The following is a 19,674-nucleotide window of genomic DNA, read 5'->3' as shown; positions in this document are numbered from 1 at the left end:
AATCTCTTATCTCTAAATGGATTAACTAGCTATGTAGATAAGTACTTAACCCGTTGGTTAGAATCTATCATTAAGTTTAACAATAATTTGCGTTTTAACAAAACTGATCTATGAATAGGTAGGTACTTACATACCTATGTATATCTCTAATACGTACCTCTACTAGAGATTGGTGCGAAATTCTTGTCATCTTTGTGCATATATTAAAGATCACGAAGCTGTATTGCTTCTCTGAATCACTGCTTGAAATGTTTCTCTCATCTCTCAGTAGTCTGCCGACCACTGTCGTGTTCACGCGCGCGCCACGCATATCCACCCGAGATATAACGCGCCAAATAACTTACGGAGAAAATACTTGACGCAAAAACGGTGCGGTTTAAAAACATGTGCAGCCGATTTGAATTATAAAATAAATCTAACAAGGAGATCATAATTATATTGATATTAACTTTAAGATTGATTTTAAACTGAATATTCAAGGCGGTGATATTTTGGTACCAGGGCAAACTGCCAGATTGTCTTTATACTATCAACAGCATGTTGCATTTTACTAATATCACGTAAATAATACAAATTAGACATTTATCGAGTTTGCTTTTTGTAAATTGTCAATTAAGCCGTGTTTGCGGCGTGTGTAATAAAAAATAGTCTAAATTTAGATAAATGTAGAGCACAAAACACATAAAAAGTTATAAAAAGCGGAGAATTGCCGGTTAATTATGATAATGTCAATATTATGCAATTAATTGGTACGAGGCACGCCCGACTGGTTTCGGTCACGGATTTTGGCGCTCAGTGAAACTATAGTGCGTTAAGATGGAGATGTCCTCATCGGAACAGCTCGAGCCAGCTGGTGCTGACGGAGCCAGTCCTGGCAGGAGAGCGGCTGTTCCTAAAATCCCACTGGCTCTGAGGCTGTGGAGCCTGCTGCAGCCACTGGCAAGGTTGTGGGGATTGATCACGGCTGTGGGTAAGATACTGGCATATTCCAGGAGAACCGTTTATGACAGTTTATGACTGGGATCACTATTCTACGTATAAAATACCTAACTACTACTGATAACAGTGATAACACTTAAAAATAAACATCTAACAAATATATTTCGTTCTTACATAATTTCTATCTTACCTACTTTAATATAATTAATTATGAATTACGTACCTGATACTCATATTATTACTGTAATTTTCACCAAAATGTATATCGTAAAATGACTTACCTACCTAATTCTTATGACCCTAAGCTCTCTATTTAGGTTATTCGACCGCATTAGATTCCACATCATATACCTATTTCTTAATTTACTTTACTTTACTTGTTTTTTTATGTAGGTATAAAATAAAATCCATAAAACATAATAATTGGGTATCTATATAAAAAAAATTGGATTTGAAAATTGAGGGCCGATTTTTTGTGTTTGTCTAATTCCTGTTTTCTTCAGATTTTGATTGAAATTTAGTGGTTAGATAGAGTTCCATATTCTGTACAATATCAGCGAAATTTCATCGTATGTCCAAACTTCCGCTTAGTTACGTAAAGATAAGTATGATATCTTCGTATATAAACTCAGCGGAAAATTACATACTTACGTTTTTATTTACAATAATCAGGAGGAGGCTTTTCAAACTTATCAAATTTTATCCAAATCTGACAACAACAACAAAAAGATAAAGAATAAAAAGATGGCCAATAAAATGTGTGTTGGAGAAGCCAACTTTGAAGTTTTCTTTTAAAACAAGCTAGAGAAGGAGCCGATGTTATATATACTACTTATATAATACAACTTATTTATTTTAACAACGTTCGCCCGGAAGTTTGCCAGGCACTTTTAGTATATGTGGGAAGGATATAGCTCATTCATCCGAACTTACTCTTTGAATAACTAAAATGTACCTGGTTCGAGCAATGTGGAATAAGTAATGTCTACTTGGCAAAGAGGTTTTTAACTGAATTATCGCCGTAAGCCTGCACACCTTCGACAGACATGAACAGATTGCAGTGCGCCTTGCCAAACTGCATAAATATGATTTAAAATTTTATCATAATTTACTGCTCTTCCTTTTCGTTTCAGCGTTTTCACAGTTATATTCTGAATTTATAACGAGTTCGGTGTCCGCTCGCTTTTTACGAAAACGACTTCTATCTATTTATCGTTCTATAGGTATATTTATCGTTCTCTGTTTCAAAGCGGCTACTTTCATAATAATAATGCAAAACAGCATTTTGTCATAATCATCAGCAGGCTGAATAATGAGCGTTTAATGCGTTTTCTCGTCATTATCTTCTACAGCATTAATATTGTCATAAGAGGCGACGAACAATCGTAATATTAACTACTGTCCCTTAATTATCAGCGCGTCATCGTCATACATTGTACATTGCACCAACCTATTGTAGTTATGTTCATACATTGTGGAAACGTATAGGAAAACTGATAAGAAAAATGCATCGCGCCACTTCCCACGTTATCGTAATTTTCGTTATCTTGAATATCTCACGTGTGTGGTGTGTCACTCGTGTATTTTCGGTGCGATAGTCGAGAACCACTTTTATCTTTTGTACTTGCAAGAACGGTTGAGAGGGAGATGACGAAATTTCGTGTGCTACTCTGCAGCGGCGCCACCATAATGAATACCAATGAATTATATGGTGAAATGATGTACCTAAAAAGTACATCATGTACCTATAATGTTTATGGCCGTACCTGTGCTAGGAAACGAAATAATCGGCATTGAAAGTGGCGCCGCTGGGGAGCATACTCCCCAGCGGCGCCACACAGTACTCATAGATAGAAATGATATTAGCTATTTTTTTCTTATCTAAATTGATGTACTAATGCTGTTTATTACGTACCTATTGAAAAAAAGAATTATTTTGCATTGATTAGTGATTTTATTTACATTTTAATTCCGCGTTCCGCCTAAACGGTATGAGTTGTAAGAGAGGCGCGCGGGTGAGCGAGATGGAGATAGAAATTCTTCCCGCGGGACCGCGCTCCCGCGGCCGCTCCGATTTTCAATAATAAATATATGTATTTGTTTATGCTTTCGTTATGTTTCTGTACTTCTGTATCAAAAGGAAAATTATATTAAGTACGTTGTATTTTTTTATATTTAAAAGTATATAATTAAATAACATTTTCTGTATGATAGAGTCAGACCACAGAAAGTATGCAGCGCTAAATAAAAAGTAGCTTTTAGAAATCAGTGTGTGCCAACACCATAGAAAATGGATTAAATAGTCTTGATACTTGTGAAATTTCGACCATATTTCGTCATACGTTGTATTTTTTTATAATTAAAAGCTGATATTTAAAATAAAATGTTAGCTTGAGATAAGAATTTTATCTTGTTTCATTGCGATTTTCAGTAGTCGGGTTATAGTTTTTGAACTTATTTTTATCAATAATATTTTTGTTTTGGCTTTCGTTATGTTTATGTTTCTGTAAAAAGAAAAATAGTTGTTTTACAAGGAGGCAAAGTTGTTGTTTAACCGCTGGTTTTCAAGCTAAAGCATGGTTTCAAAGCATGAGCGATAGTTTAAAAGTCAATTCTGCTAGCAAACATAAGAAAACAACTCAAAATTTGCATTTGATTGCTTTGCCTCACATGTGAATAAAATGCAACTTTGCTATCAGTTTTTGAACAATCAAGAGAGCGTTTACCGGTTGGTGTAGTGAAAATTAAATTACTTAATGCAAATTTTGAGTTGTTAACTTATACGTTACGTATTAGGTATAATATGTATTGTCTTCGGTTACCGCGATTGTACGGTTTAACTCTAGAGTTGAACCGTGAACTCCACCTGAACAAGCTGGGTTCCGAAGTGAAAGAAGCTGCACGGACCAAGTACTGGCCCTTACGACTCATATTGAAGCTGGATACTAAAAAGCCTTGAAGTCCACAGCAGTGTTTATAGTCCTGACAACTGCTTATCCGTATCATAAGCATATCATGTGGAAACAATGTCTAGTTTACAAAATATTATCGGTGATTCCAAGCAATGAGATAGCGGATCTCATAACTGGTATGTTGAGCGAGCGGGAGTTCGAAGTGTTCTTGGGAGACGCTAGAAGCAAGAGAAAGAAACTAAATAATGGCTTGCCACAAGGGTTTGTTCTAGCTCCTCAGCTCTTCAATTTATATATCCACGACCTCCCACCTACAGACGCTATAAAATTCATATACGCTGATGACATTGCACTAGTAGCCCAGTGTAAAAATTTCACGTCTGGAGAAACAACCCTTATACCGACGACCTAGAAAGGCTAACAAAATACTTTCAACACTGGCGCCCAATACCCAGTGCAAGCAAGACTGAAGGTATCGTGCTTCCATCTGAGTAACCAAATGGCTACCTATTAACCAACATAGACCGTTGGGAAAAACAAAGGGAAAAAGCTCAAATACAACCAGCACCCAAAATATCTTGGAATTACTCTGGATAGATATTTCACGTACAAGGAACATCTTGTGAAGCTCTCCCAGAAACTATCAACGCGAAATAATATCCTGCATAGGCTATGTGGCACCTCGTGGGGAGCATCTGCCGATTGCCTGCGCACCACTGGTATCGCACTGGTTTAATCAGCAGCGGAATACTGTGCCCCAGTGTGGTCAGAAAGCGCTCACGTGGGCAAGGTGGATACCAAACTGAATGAGACTATGCGATGTATATCAGGAACGGTTAAGTCCACTTCTTCCCATTGGCTACCAATACTATGCCACATAGCACCTCCACGCTTGAGGAGAAAACATGCACTCAGGAAAGAAGCGGAGCAGATCAGTTCCAAACCAGTATTGCCTACCCACAATGAGTTTTTCTACCCACCACCCTAACGCCTAAAGGCCCGAAGTCCTGCGTATGCTGCTGCTCAAACTCTAAATTTCTTTCTACAGAAATATAAACATAACGAAAGCCAAAACAAAAATATTAATGAAAATCGCAATGAAACAAGATAAAATTCTTATCTCAAGCTAACATTTTATTTTAAATATCAGCTTTTAATTATAAAAAAATACAACGTATGACGAAATATGGTCGAAATTTCACAAGTATCAAGACTATTTAATCCATTTTCTATGGTGTTGGCACACACTGATTTCTAAAAGCTACTTTTTATTTAGCGCTGCATACTTTCTGTGGTCTGACTCTATCATACAGAAAATGTTATTTAATTATATACTTTTAAATATAAAAAAATACAACGTACTTAATATAATTTTCCTTTTGATACAGAAGTACAGAAACATAACGAAAGCATAAACAAATACATATATTTATTATTGAAAATCGGAGCGGCCGCGGGAGCGCGGTCCCGCGGGAAGAATTTCTATCTCCATCTCGCTCACCCGCGCGCCTCTCTTACAACTCATACCGTTTAGGCGGAACGCGGAATTAAAATGTAAATAAAATCACTAATCAATGCAAAATAATTCTTTTTTTCAATAGGTACGTAATAAACAGCATTAGTACATCAATTTAGATAAGAAAAAAATAGCTAATATCATTTCTATCTATGAGTACTGTGTGGCGCCGCTGGGGAGTATGCTCCCCAGCGGCGCCACTTTCAATGCCGATTATTTCGTTTCCTAGCACAGGTACGGCCATAAACATTATAGGTACATGATGTACTTTTTAGGTACATCATTTCACCATATAATTCATTGGTATTCATTATGGTGGCGCCGCTGCAGAGTAGCACACGAAATTTCGATTTCAGATATTTGAGGGATGTGATAGGTCCCTCAGGGGCCCATTTCACAAGCACTTTTCAGGTGCACTTGTGATCCACAAACGGAAGTCCCTATTGAAGTCCTTTCGTTAGAAAGAGGGTTCAGTTTGTTTTACAAGACAGCTTTTGTAACACGGGCACCGATATTTAAATTCCTAATCATAGTTTTTTTAACGTCTACTTATATCTTTATTCGTTCGATAAGTCAAAAAATACATTAAATACAAAACTTGTCTCTATACACGAAAGTTACGCTACGTCTTACGTAGGCGAACAACGCGCGAACGCGGCGCGGCGCGGCGCGGCGAAAGCGGCCGCCGCCGCGCCGCGCCGCGCCGCGCCGCGCCGCCTGACATTCGCGTGCAAATCGCGCCGCACCGCGTTCGCAACGAGATCGCTTACGTAGGACACTTCTATGGGCATCAAAGGATTGATTTCGCCGCGCCGCGCCGCGCCGCGTTCGCGCGTTGTTCGCCTACGTAAGACGTAGCGTTATTAACTTAAGTCCCATTTAGACGGATCAAGAACTTGCATGCAATATTCGATACATTGTTACTATATACAGAGTACAGTGAATTTTAGTCGATCGACCAAATACCGCAATGTAACGAATATCGCATACAAAGTTTTGATCCGTTTAAGGCTTTGGTTAAGTTATTGAAGTCCAATTTTCTGGTTATAACTTTCATCATCGTCGTCATCGCAGATAGGTTCTACGGATATGACGACTCTTGACGTGACAGTGTGATTATTAATGACTGTCTGTCTGTCGCTTCTAATCGTGAGACGTGGATATACTACCCATCATACCGTAGTTTCCGTGTGAATCAAAATTATGGGTTCACATTTACCATTTACCAACCTTCTTAACTTTCGGGAGCAGAAAAGACAAATGAGACCACTAAATCTGTGTGGCAGTTAGAAGGCAACTTTTTACTCAAAACCAGCCACTTGGCTGTGTGGCATGACTAACGTTTTTGGGTTCCGTAGTTTTTATGATCGTCATTTCTTTATTTTTATCTAAATACTCGTGTAATTAGATAAAAATAAATGTGCCATATTCTTTTTATATTTTTAGGTTGTAGGTAAATACATTATATTGTAGGTTTTTTTTTCAATTTCAGCGTTTAATGAGCTTAAGTAGGTACATATAGTTGGTCAAGCAGATTTTGTCAGTAGAAAAAGGCGGTAAATTTGAAAAATGTAGGCGCGAAGGGATATCGTCTCATAGAAAATTTGAATTGCGCGCCTTTTTTAACTGACAAGATTTGCTTGACCATCTATAGTAACTACTTAAGCTCATTATTTCTTGGATAGTTCCACAATAAAAGTTGTTTAGTAATATAGCGTAGGTAATTCAGAGATAAATAATAACTTCGCTGAGTATAGATAAACGTTTAAAAATACAATTAAGTACAGCCTTTATTATTATGCAGATATATATATTAAGACACAACTGAGCCACGCCGTTTTGTGGTCTAAATAGTGTTTAGTTTTAAGTTTATAAAATACATATGTATGTTAGTCTGTAAGGTATTTGTAATATGGGCCTTGTTGCCTGAATTAAATATCTAAATAAATAAATAAATAAATAAGACCTATGGACTCTACAATCTAATAACTAGGTAACTGCATAAATATTTACAGTTAATCTCTTTCATAAAAATTTGCAGTTTTTATTCTATTACACACACAGTACCCGCAAACATTGATTAGCACGTTGTATTTAAATATAGTAGTGGACCCTATAATGGACGTGGAACCAGTAATGGGACAAAAAAACATAATTCCTCTAAAATAAGTATCTAAAAGTAGTGTATAAACACTGGCTGTATACTATCATAAATAAGAGTCCTAGAGCTGTTTCCGTTTGAAGTTTTATTAAATTTGGTTGTTTTTTAAGAAATTGGCGTCAACCTAAAAGTTGTCGTGTCACTGAAAAAAAATACCACTACGAATTCTTAACAACTTCGCTAAGAGAGGTGAGTTAATTTATTAAATTTTAATTAATGAATACTTGATGAAAACTAGAATGTGTTTTGTTAATTGCATTTACCATGAGATAAGGTATGCAACACACTATGTTGTGACTCCACAGATGTAAAAAAATAGTGGTATTTGGCCCAATCCCATTATAGGAGCTGTAAAACTGCGTACCTCCTATGATGGGACAAATGACAGAATGATGCTTGCTATGCCATAATTTTATGTTTAAACAATACAGAAATAAAATGTAGTTAAGAAATATGTCAATCAGGAGGTATTCTCGGACTTCGGATAAAATAATATCGTTTTTCCAAACTTTTATTTAACTTGCCCTGTTAGTTAGTGTGGGTCCAATCTTGGTACCTGAATTTGAGCCACTTTTCGATTTCCGATTCAGTTGAAATTTTATGTAAGTACGTAATTAAGTATGCAAATCGGATGATAATGCAATATTATGATAACATGGACCTGATCTGATGATGGAGACAGGAGGTGGCCATGGGAACTTTATCGCATTAAACCCTAACTAATTGTGTTAGGGTATATTAGAATTGTCTCGATGGATCTAATACAATAATAATTGGTTGTGGAAAGAAAAATACATTCAGCGATAAAAGCTTATACCAAAAATTGTTTTATTTTGCCGTGATTTATTCCCCATTTCAATATTTTATACTGATAGAGCAATGTCCATTATAGGGGGCCCATTACTGGATCCACGTCCATTACCGGGGGCCCATTACTGGAACTTTGGTGTCCATGACTGGAGAAAAAAAGCATGGTTTTAGTTTGTTAAATATGTGGAAACTAATTGCAGTATCTTTGATACAACACGCCTAAAACATGAAAGACGCATAGGACTTTCATCTTTTAACACGCTAAGCGGTAGACCATTTACATGTATAAGGGAAATATCATAAATACTCCAAATTTCGTCTTAAATGTCCCATGACTGGTGCTGTTACTATAGTAGGTATCTGTTGGAAGTTATAGCATCACTTAGCGGAAATATAGCGCTGTAATGCTAAATTAATTAGTTTACAGGCGCCACTGCGTTCTACACGAACATTCGACATAAGGTTGATTTTAATGTAAGAATTTATTACGGTTTTAAACTCGTTTTGATACGACGTTATCAATTTAATCGTCTCGGTGATTGGTGCGCATCTTATAGACCGACAAGAAATTGTACAAATTAGAAAGTGGCAACATGCATCGTCCCTTTCAAATCAATCTAAGAAAACGGGACGACACTACGATGTTGCCACTTTTAATTTCTACAATTTCTTGTCGGTCTATATGCACGACTTTCACTTCATTTCATCTGTACCAATTAGCATGAGGGATTTCAAAGTCGTATCAAAATAAGATCAAAACCGGTAAAGATTGTTAAATCAGAATCGAGTTCCTGTTTTAGTAGGCATATCGTAGCGTTAGCGGAAATATTGAATAATTGCCACTTCAGGATTGATCGCTGCTTGTCATGATGTCAATCACTAAAATTATATTATTACCTATTTGCAATTCAAATATAAAAATTGATATTTGAACGGCGACCGTCCCATTTATTGCAAAAGTAACCACGCCCTGCCGGCGTATTTATGGATGGCTTTATCCATCTTTACCCATGTGATAAAATAACTGTCACTTTTTAACACTATTGGATAGAAACTGACGGACACCGTTTTATCACGCTGTCATGTACAAGAAAGACCATCATTCTTGTCTACGTGACAGCGTGATAAAACGGTGTCCGTCACTTTCTATTCCACGGTGTTAAAAAGTGACAGTTACTTTATCACGTGGATAAAGATGAATAAACCCATCCAATTAATACGCGGGCTGAATTGATATTATATCCATAAATTAAATTAGGATTTAGGTCTACCTCTATATAAGGAATAAGTATACTATATTTGTTTTTAAGAATGTTTTATACCCACAAAAAATAGGTAAGTAGCTTTGTGTAGCATTTTTTCAGATTGTTCGTTCCCTAATTTCGCTTTTTATCACTATACGCTGTAAGTATCGCGAGAGCGACATTTTGCTTAATTTTCTGTGATTGAATTCTTGTCACGTCCCTGAAATTTTTATTTTTTGGCCGCCTAATGAATGGCAGGCTTAGTTTCCACAACGTGCAAAATGGTGGCTAAATAATAACTACGTTCCCGTTGCCAGGGAGGTTTTGGGATTATACTGAGCAACTTTTAGTATGGGACACCCTATCAGTTTTCTGTTTTTCTGTCTATTTATTATCATCTAGTGACCAAGTAGGTAATTATCACCTAAAGAGACTCGTACTCGCAGACAAACTTTGAATACCTACAGTTTAAAAATTCACCTTGGTTTGTAAAACTTTGGCAACAGCACTGTTTTGTTGACGGTCTCAATTGGCACAGTCAGGTGTAAAAATATGGGTGCATGTAACTTGTTCAAAAATATGTCCCTTAGTTCTTAATTCGCCGACATAAGAGCTATGGGACATATTTTTAAGTATGATGAGTGCTTAATTTAGAGTAAGTAGATTATCTTTATTGTTTACGAGTAGATTATTAAATATTAATATTTTTGCACTTGACTGTATTGTACTCGTAAACAATAAAGAACATTTCACGTCAGCGTTGACGTTGCCAAAGAGATTGAAACGATGTTCATAGCAATTAATGTGACCAATCAAGTGAATCAAGTCAATTGATGCGTTATAAGAAAAACAATGATGCGACACAGATGCAATCGTATCTGATATCGCACTTGCACATTATAGAGTCTGTGCGGAAAGAGAAAAGTCGTAGAATGTATCAGATCAGCCGGCCTAGCCAAGGTTACAATCGCTATCGCTTCGACAACGAAAAGCATTATGTCTCTCTATCACTCTTCCATATTAGCGCGACAGTGACAGTTGCGTTTCGATCGCTACGGAGCGTAAGCGATTGGCATCTTGGCTACGCGGCCTGCCCCCTTTCATTCTACAACTCTTCTCTTTCCGCACAAACTCTACTTGCTATAGTAAACGCCGCCTTTCGCCTTATGTCTGTCTCACTCTGTAGTTTTACTGCGAGAGGCCATTGACAGGGATCCTATCTCATCGCATAATAATTGATTGTCATAATGTAATGTTACGCATAAATCTCTTTTCGCATAATTTTTCTCCAGCTGAAACAGAAAGTATTTTAACAGAAATAGGGTAGGTTTAGGTTTGTGTTATAATTTTTCAAAAATGTTAATATTTGCAGCACAATAACAATTATAATGCGAAATGAGTTTTATGCGTAACATTACATTAGGACAATCAATTATTATGCGACCCAATATGGACCCCCATTGACATCACAGGTATATTTTTGTGTGATTGACGATTTACTAGTTAGCAGCAAGGTAGTTAGCGGTAAGGTTTCCCAAGGAAATTAAATATCCCCTACAAACCTATTAATAGCAGTATCGCCACTATAATGAAAGCCGTGATTGATACAATTGAAATTGTTGTAATGTAACCATTTTGTTTAAACACTCAGGGTCGCATTTACACAAACAACGATAAATATTATGTTTGTTAGAAGGAAACACAAACAGCGAATTTGTTACTTCATAAAACGTGACTCTGGCCCCATGTTGGAAATTTAAGATCTTCCAAAAGTTTTCCTTCCAAACCAAAAACTGTTGATTTTACTGAAGCCACTTCTGTTCTTTAAAAGCGCTTCGCCGTTCGCCTTAATTGTAGTTTGTAGTAGTTTGGTTTTAAGTCTAAAGAGTTTAAGACTAACAGCTTGCACAGTTGGGTGCTAGTTTTCTGGCGCGGTCAGTTGGATCCTATTTTCCACGCATTTGTCTCTGACAAACTTAATCGGTGTTCGGTGCTAAAGCACTTCAGGATACACTTAAATATGGCTTTTGAATTGTGTTTTCGTTCCTCACTTGACTGTGCTGAAACTTGGACTAGGTTCTATTGGGAGATGATCATGCCATATTAAAAAAAAAACAGACCTTGGAATTGACAAAGTATGTAAAAAAAACTGTTCAGGTATATACGTCATAATTGCATAGAAGTTTGACGTTTAAAATAACACTTGCGCTGCGTGTGCTATCAAAATCGTTGCAGACTTTTCTTCCAAACACAAATTCGTAAGACTATCTTTTTGTCCAACATTACACTGGCCCCATCCCACGTCCTGGGCTCTGCCAGGAGGCCGGGGACGGCAGCAGACGACGCCCACATTACCAAGTGTCGCAAATACACATTTTTGCAACCGAATTATGTATTTGCGGCACTTGCAATTGAAACTCTCGGTCCTTGGTCGTCAGACACCAAAAAACTATAGTTCGTTTTTTTTAGCATTAGAAAGAACTTGTAAGAAGGTAAGCGATCTTGACATGTCTTTTAATTGAAAAACGCTTTTTAAAAATCAATAACTATTACTTATGAAAGCAGAAGAATATAAAAGATCGTATTAGATTCATAATTGTTATATATTTACCGTAACTTATTTTTAAAATGTGTTTTTCAATTAAAACACACATCAAGATTGTTTACCTTTTTTCTAATGCTAAAATAAACGAACTATAGTTAAAGAAATTTCTACCAAACTAGTCTGGGTGTCTGGCGGCCTACGAGCTGCCCCTTTTTTGCACAAAAACTCAGCCTCGCTGTGCAGAGGGGGAATGCGGCCAGCGTCCTGGGAACAATGCCTCAGGCTAATTTAGGGCTAGATTTATGACAAAATAAATAATTTTGTTATTTAATATCTGTTTTAATAACTAAATATTGTATATTCTTAAAAAAAAATGCAAAATAATGGAAATTATTTTACCTATATATTAGATGAACACTAAACATTCTAGGAATGAATCAGAGTGAAGGAATACCTACTAGTACTTAAATAAAACATGCGCGGCAGCGTGGAAAATAAACCACACGTTGTTTTTGACTAATGTTTTGGCATCATCGTTATTATTCAAGACGCATCTTTTAGGGAGGAGTGCACGCTAACGGGACAGGACAGGTGTAGCAAAAATTTTATGGAAATATTCCATGATGGGTTCTAATATAAATATACTTCGAGAATTTTTTTAAACTAAATTTTGAAGACACTTTTTACTTATCTATTCGTATAATCTCAGATTGAGTTCTGAAGTGAATAGTAGTCTACTCGTACTACTGAGTGTTAAATATAAAAATGCATTCTTGGAGAAACAGAATGAGGTTACTTTCATTCATGGAGTAACAGATCAACGATTTTTAATTTTTTAAGCTATATTAGATGGTGGTTATTGACCGAAATTTTTAAAGAATTATTTACGTAGTTGACATGAAACTAAAAAAAAAATGAACGTGCTTTAAAACTCGATAATCAATATTACCCCACGAATCAAAATAACCACCGAAGCGAAACTGGGCAAATGAGCGTAACGTAGGGTGGCACTTTGAGTGCTTATTAGTAGGTACTTAATTAATGATTCCCATAGTTACAAACCACTAATTGTAGGTTCATATTTGAGTGGTTCATTTATCGATTATATCGATTTATCGATGAGTGGAATATCGATAGCTGAACATTGTGTCAAAGTTACAATAACGATTTTCTTCTTTTTCAGTGATGAGTGGCGCGGGTTCCGAACTCGTGGTGCTAGGGCGAGGGGCATCAGGGCCGGGCTTGCTGTGAGTACGTCATTTTCATATTTAACTTTAATATAAATACATATATATGACGTTCCACAGAAAAAGGTACCTTATGGCGGCCGGCGCTTACGTCGCATAGCGCCGTAATAATATTGGAGCGGCGTTAATGATAGCGTAAGCGCCAACCGCCATAAGGTACCTTTACCCGTGGGACGTCACATATGGTGTTAAATGTTTTCAAAACACTGTTCTTATCAGTCCACACACAAAATGGGTCTTTTATAGTTACTTTACCTACGTGTTTTTTTTTATTAATAAAAAATCGTTGATTTACAAACAAGATATATATACAGTGGTAGTGGTATTACTAAAAGAAATGAATAACTAGCTTAAATGTAAAATCGGCCCTTGAGGCATTGTATCAAGGATGCTAGCGGCATTTCCTCGCTGTATCCCAATGCTGATACGTTATGCGAGATAGCCGCCAGCTCTTCGGTCACCGATAGATATCAAAAGTTTATTAGCTCAGGTAGTTTTGGCACTGGTAAGTAACATCGGTCAATTTATAATAATAATTTTGGTGGATCTGAACTATAATATTATTCGACTTTGCCAATTAATTATGTGGGCTACCAACGCAAACCACTTTCTGACACCCTTTTAAGGATCTGCCGGGTATCAAAGGCGAACTCAAGCTGCCGTGCTCAGAATACTTATCCACAGTTGTCACATTTGAAAACTTGATCAAAAACGTACCTTATCTTAATAAATACAAGGTATACAATTGAATGAATTTTCAAATGCGGTTGCGGTCTATATGCTTAGCAGGCTGGTGTACATACACTTCACGTCGTCCAGGAATTATTCATCGCGGGCGCATAAAGTAGGAAGTCAAAGATATTCTGTATAATATATCAGCTCATTGAAACTCTAATCTGAAAAGTAGGAAACTCTACCAACTCCTCATCAAATATAAATGTACATAAGCATCACTTCACACCATTTAGTGAGGTCTTTAAACGTGAATATCCATTGCTCTTTGATTTTCGCTTGCGACCGTAATATTGTTTATTGCGATATACTATACTTATCTGAAACAATTATAATTTCAGCAGTCTTTATAATTTACTTATCCTTGCTATAGTAGACCGAATCCTACGAATGTTTGCGTGGAAATCAGGTGGCAAAAGTTAAATGAACTGTTTGTAGTGTTTGTGTACCTATAGTTTTTGTTGACGCTGCTTCGCGTTCAATACTTTAGGATACATGAACCTACCTACGCATAGGTATGTAATACTTGTGATAAATATAATAAGTATATTTGCAAAATCACTTCTCGAAAGTGTCAAACACATACTACAGGTGTGAAACCGTATACCGTAAAATGGGGTGAGTTGGGTGAAATTTGACTTTCAAACCTCGATAAAATTTTATTTTTACATGTGAAAACTGAATGGTGTACATAATAAGTGGTTCGGACGTTTGTATTTTAGTTTGTATTTTATTTTGGGTTGTTCCATTTCATAACTTTGACGATAAAGAGGAAAACCCATCTCACCCCGTAGTGCCTCGTATTTGGGGTGAGAGGGTTTTTCATACAAAGGTGATTTTGGAAGATTGTTGGGTCGATTTTTTTTTATTACGCGTATTACTATAGCCCCATTTTAAATTGGAATACATTATATTTGTAGCAGTAGCCTTAAAATCGCTTCTCATCCCCCTCTTAAACCTTCTCTCCCCATTCATAACCCAACTCTCCCCGCGAAACCTACTCACCCCGGTTTACGGTATAGCATTTTTACGAAAATTCGTTTTCTCGAGTTTTCACGCACTTGCAGAGAGCAGAAAGGAATGCGTTTATAATGTATCATCAAATATACATACCTGCTATCGTTTTTAGTTTTGGTTGCAAATATATATTTTTTCGCATTAAAGGATCAATTCAAAATGTTTACTCATTCTTCAATGGCTTGTTAAGAGTAGCTGGGTACCATATACCTACATATATCTACGAGTATAGTTGGTCAAACCAATTTGTCAGTCAGTAAGAATCAGGAAAACTATAGTCATCCTTTTCTTTTGGTACTAGTGTAAGACAAAGATTGTATAATTCTCTGTCTATGTTTGAAATGAGACAGTCCTTTGACAACTATATCTTCCGTGATCGTATGTTGTTAACTCCAATGACGCACCGTCGACGTATTATTTGTTTTTCTCAAAACAAACATTTGTGGCGCGATACGGGCGATTTCGACATCACGTATGACTTTTCAGTGACATTGAACTACGGATTTTGTTGTTCTTCTAAGTATTTAATTACCTACTAACAATGAATTTTAATGAAAACAAAATCACTCTGCGCGATATAAAATAATGAGACTTTATTTTATAACAATATGACGTTATTCATGGAAACAAACGGGATTAGTGAAAAATCTATTATTATAAATTATATATATCGTATTTATATCGTAATATCCTGTAGCCGCTCGGAAACCAAAATCATCAACACAAATGCAGTTTGTAAATTGCATACATTCCACTCTGCCTTTTGTCTGGTTACATTCAACTCGACAATACGAGATCTTGGCACAATAACAGGGATAGTTGGAGTGTCCTCCAACTATGTACCTACATAACTATGTACCTACCTACATATTTAGATGCATAGCTAAACAAACTAACACAGAACACAGCCCGAATAAGTCGAAAACTGAAAAAATTAAGAGGAAGTGAATTGAAATTTATTTTTTAGTTAGTTTTATGTTTAAATTATGTGTTTATTTTAATAGGTATTTAAATAATAAATAATTTGAAATTAAAACTTGAATTTTGCAGATCCAAAAAAGTGATTGTAAATATGACAACTTTTTAAACAAAGGGCAAAGCTTAAATTTATAGTAGAGGCCCTCCGGCCGTTTTGGCAACCAAGTTTCGCAACCAGTTGTCGAAAAAGAATTAACATTCTTGTTACGCAACTAGTTGCCTAAAAAGAAATTATATTCCTGTTCGACAACTAGCGTTTATATTACTGGAGTTTCGCAACTGGTTACCAAATAAGACTTTTATTTCTTATTTCACAACTAGCATGATGACACCACGTGACACCTAGAATATCCTAAAATCAAACAGACGTTTTAATAATACCTATATACAGAACTTCAATAGTGCTATTTAAAAATATAAATGTTTATTTGACATCTTTGACATCTGCTCCATATACAATTTGTACTATTTTTTATGCTGCAGTGATGCACATAAGGTTATCTAGTATTTATTGCTAATAATAGCGACAACGATTGATCAAGTGTCCAGTGATCACACCATTACATATCGGACGGGTACTCATAAATCTCATAATGTCTACTTCAAATGTATATCCCACACATGATATTGTATTTATTAGTACGAAAAGAGGAGGAGTGTCAATGCTATACAATGATCGCCAATATCACCGGAAAAAGATTTACGTTAATAAGAACTCGTTCTGGAAATGTTTCACAACAAAAGGATGCAAAGGTAATATCACTTTAAATAGTCGTAATGAAATTGTGAACCATAGTGCACACATACTGTGTTGTTTGGGTGACAGCGGTAAAAATATTATCAAAAAGAAAATGGATGATCTCAAACAGAAAACAAGCAGCAATTTTGAATCGATTCAGAAACAATATAATGATATGGTTCGTGACTTTAAAAATAACGGATATGAATTAATAGCTAATGTACCAACATTTAATAGTGTGAAAACTGGGTTATTTGCTGAGAGAAACAGAGTTGTCGGTGCTAAGAAATTACGATTTGCACGTGCACTTGACGTGACAGTGCCAAAGAAGTACGAAAAAATGTTACTTTGTGATTATATTGACGAAAATAAGGATTTAAGATTGATTGTTTTCTGTAATGATAATATGAAAACGGAAATTAAGAATATAAGTCACTTTTTTGCTGATGGAACTTTCAAGAGTTGTCCAAAGGGGTTCCATCAATTATACACAATACACGGATATGATGATAAAACTCACATCATTACCCCTATATTTTATGCCCTTCTACCAAACAAGAAAACAGTAACTTATAAATTGTTACTGAAATTGATCAAGAAGCAGATTTCTGATTTCCAACCAGCTAAAATTACACTCGATTTTGAGGTAGCTGCTATAAATGCCTTTCAACAAACATTTCCTGAAATCATCTTTAAAGGCTGCTACTATCATTTCAACCGCTGCTTGTGGAAAAAAGCGAAATCCCTGAAGATAACTACAAGAGTATTAAAAAGACACGTATCAAGATGTATCGGGATAGCCCGCTTGCCACAGAGTGACATTAATGAAGGGTATAAATATGTTATTGGAAGAAGCCCTAAAGACAATAAAATTAAAAAGTTCAACACATATTTTCGAAATCAGTGGCTTAAAAAACATGATTTCGGCAATTCTTGTTCTTGTGCAAATGAAAATATCAGAACTAATAACAACGTTGAAGGTTGGCACCGCAAAATTAACAGTTTTGTTGGACGAACACATCCTACTTTAGCACATCTACTAGACGTGTTAGATTCTGAAAAATCATCGTACGATTTAAAAAAAACAACAAACAAGAAAAAGAGGGAATATGCGGAGATAGATCAGGAAATTGAGTCGGCGTTAAACGATTTACAAGAAAAAGTTATTTCTGTCGGACATTGCATAGAAATCATAAGTCCTTTTGTCGTGCCTTGGTGAATAAATGCTAATAGATAAAAGATATTATTAAAGATAGGTTAGATTTAGTTGAGAAATCAGTAACTTTGTATTACAAATTCCACAGACAGATTTCTCAAAAGTATTGTGTTTCGTTAGATTAGAAATATGCGATTAAGTTTTAACTATTTAATTACGAACTTCTATAGTTTAAAGGCCCACGCTTTGTTTTATTTGAAGGTGCAAGATTGGAAGTAGAACCTATAGAACCTTGTCACAATCAAATGATATGAGATCTCAAGCGGCTTCATATTGACGTTCACTGTGACAAGGCACGAAATGGCCTAGGAATCAAATTGGTTGACCGGTAACTAGGTATGAGTACAGTATTAAGAGTACTTCCCCTTCAGGTGGCATTACAAAATTCAACCCTGTATAAAGATAGGTCGGTAGCATATACTATACAGGGTGGCTCATTCAAATGGGTCAGTATGGGAAAGTCTGAAACTATAAGACATACGAAGATTTGTTCTTAGGAACCATGTCACCGATTTTGATAAAAAGAAAAACTGCATTCATACTTTTGAAAAAAAGTGTACCCAGCTGGGAAATATTGTAACGGTGGTCACTTCGAACGCCTACTATGATAAATTAAAGTATGTGAAAACAATGCATGTTTCATAGAGACATTTACTGCTTAAGACCTACACAATCGTTATTTAAACAGAAAAACTGTAAGTTTATTTTTTTTCAAAACAACCGGGTTCGATTCCCCAGCTGGGTACACTTTTTTTCAAATGTATGAATGCAGTTTTTCTTTTTATCAAAATCGGTGACATGGTTCCTAAGAACAAATCTTTGTATGTCTGATAGTTTCAGACTTTCCCATACTGACCGATTTGAATGAGCCACCCTGTATATCTCAATACTCCGCTTAGCGTGTTCTTTCTATGAAACATAGGCTGCCAAAACTGAGGGGCGCGGGACGGGGTACCGAGTGCTTGGCGCGCTGTCATTGGTCAAATGAGTGACTGTTTCAAGTATTCGTAAGTAAGGATTACAACGCTGAACAGCAGAATGGCATAAGCGACACGGAAGTACGTGACGCTTATCTCATTTCTCTTCTCCAGCGAATAATCTTTTAAGAGACAGCGGGTTCGCCCTACTATGCGGAGTATTGAGATATTTAGTATATGGTCGGTAGTATTATTTCTGGACTAAAATAATTACCTACGTAATTTTAATCCAGATATTGAAACAAGATATAATATCATATAATTTACTTCCATGAATCCTTAACATAAACAGACACAAAACTAAAATTGAAATAATATAAATCAAATCAATGTATTGCTACAAGACACTGCAGAACATCTCCGACACCACTTCGTGTACTCTATTCAGTGAAAACCTGAGAAGGTCGGCGATTGTGTTTGCATGGCTGGTCCCGAAATCCGTGCAGTTGGTGGGCAAGACTAGCACTTCTGTCCATTCGTCTTCCCCAACTGTGCAGTGATAATTGCAAACATTCGTCTCACTTGATATTAAGAATTTCAATTTACAGAGGAAGTTTATTTTTGTCACATTGCTAACTTCCCCGAAGTCGTTTCTGAGGCACCTTGGAAATATACAAATATCATTGTTTTCCGGAGTCCGC

At 36.2% G+C, this 19,674-nt stretch overlaps 1 protein-coding gene across 1 annotated transcript in view; it reads left to right on the top strand.

The window, feature by feature from the left end:
- Positions 1-258: 258 nt before the first annotated feature.
- The window catches only part of LOC134664425 (uncharacterized), a 25,752-nt gene continuing 6,336 nt past the window's right edge, over positions 259-19,674 (top strand). The window contains exons 1-2 of the mRNA XM_063521069.1: positions 259-970; positions 13,311-13,374. Of these exons, the coding sequence (XP_063377139.1) occupies positions 817-970; positions 13,311-13,374 (218 nt within the window). The 5' untranslated portion in view covers positions 259-816. The remainder of the gene's footprint in view (positions 971-13,310; positions 13,375-19,674) is intronic.

The sequence above is a fragment of the Cydia fagiglandana genome, chromosome 5, assembly GCF_963556715.1.
Source record: "Cydia fagiglandana chromosome 5, ilCydFagi1.1, whole genome shotgun sequence".
NCBI lineage: Eukaryota > Metazoa > Arthropoda > Insecta > Lepidoptera > Tortricidae > Cydia > Cydia fagiglandana.
Note: the sequence above shows the minus strand (reverse complement) of the source record. Positions and strands in the feature narration are given on the sequence as shown.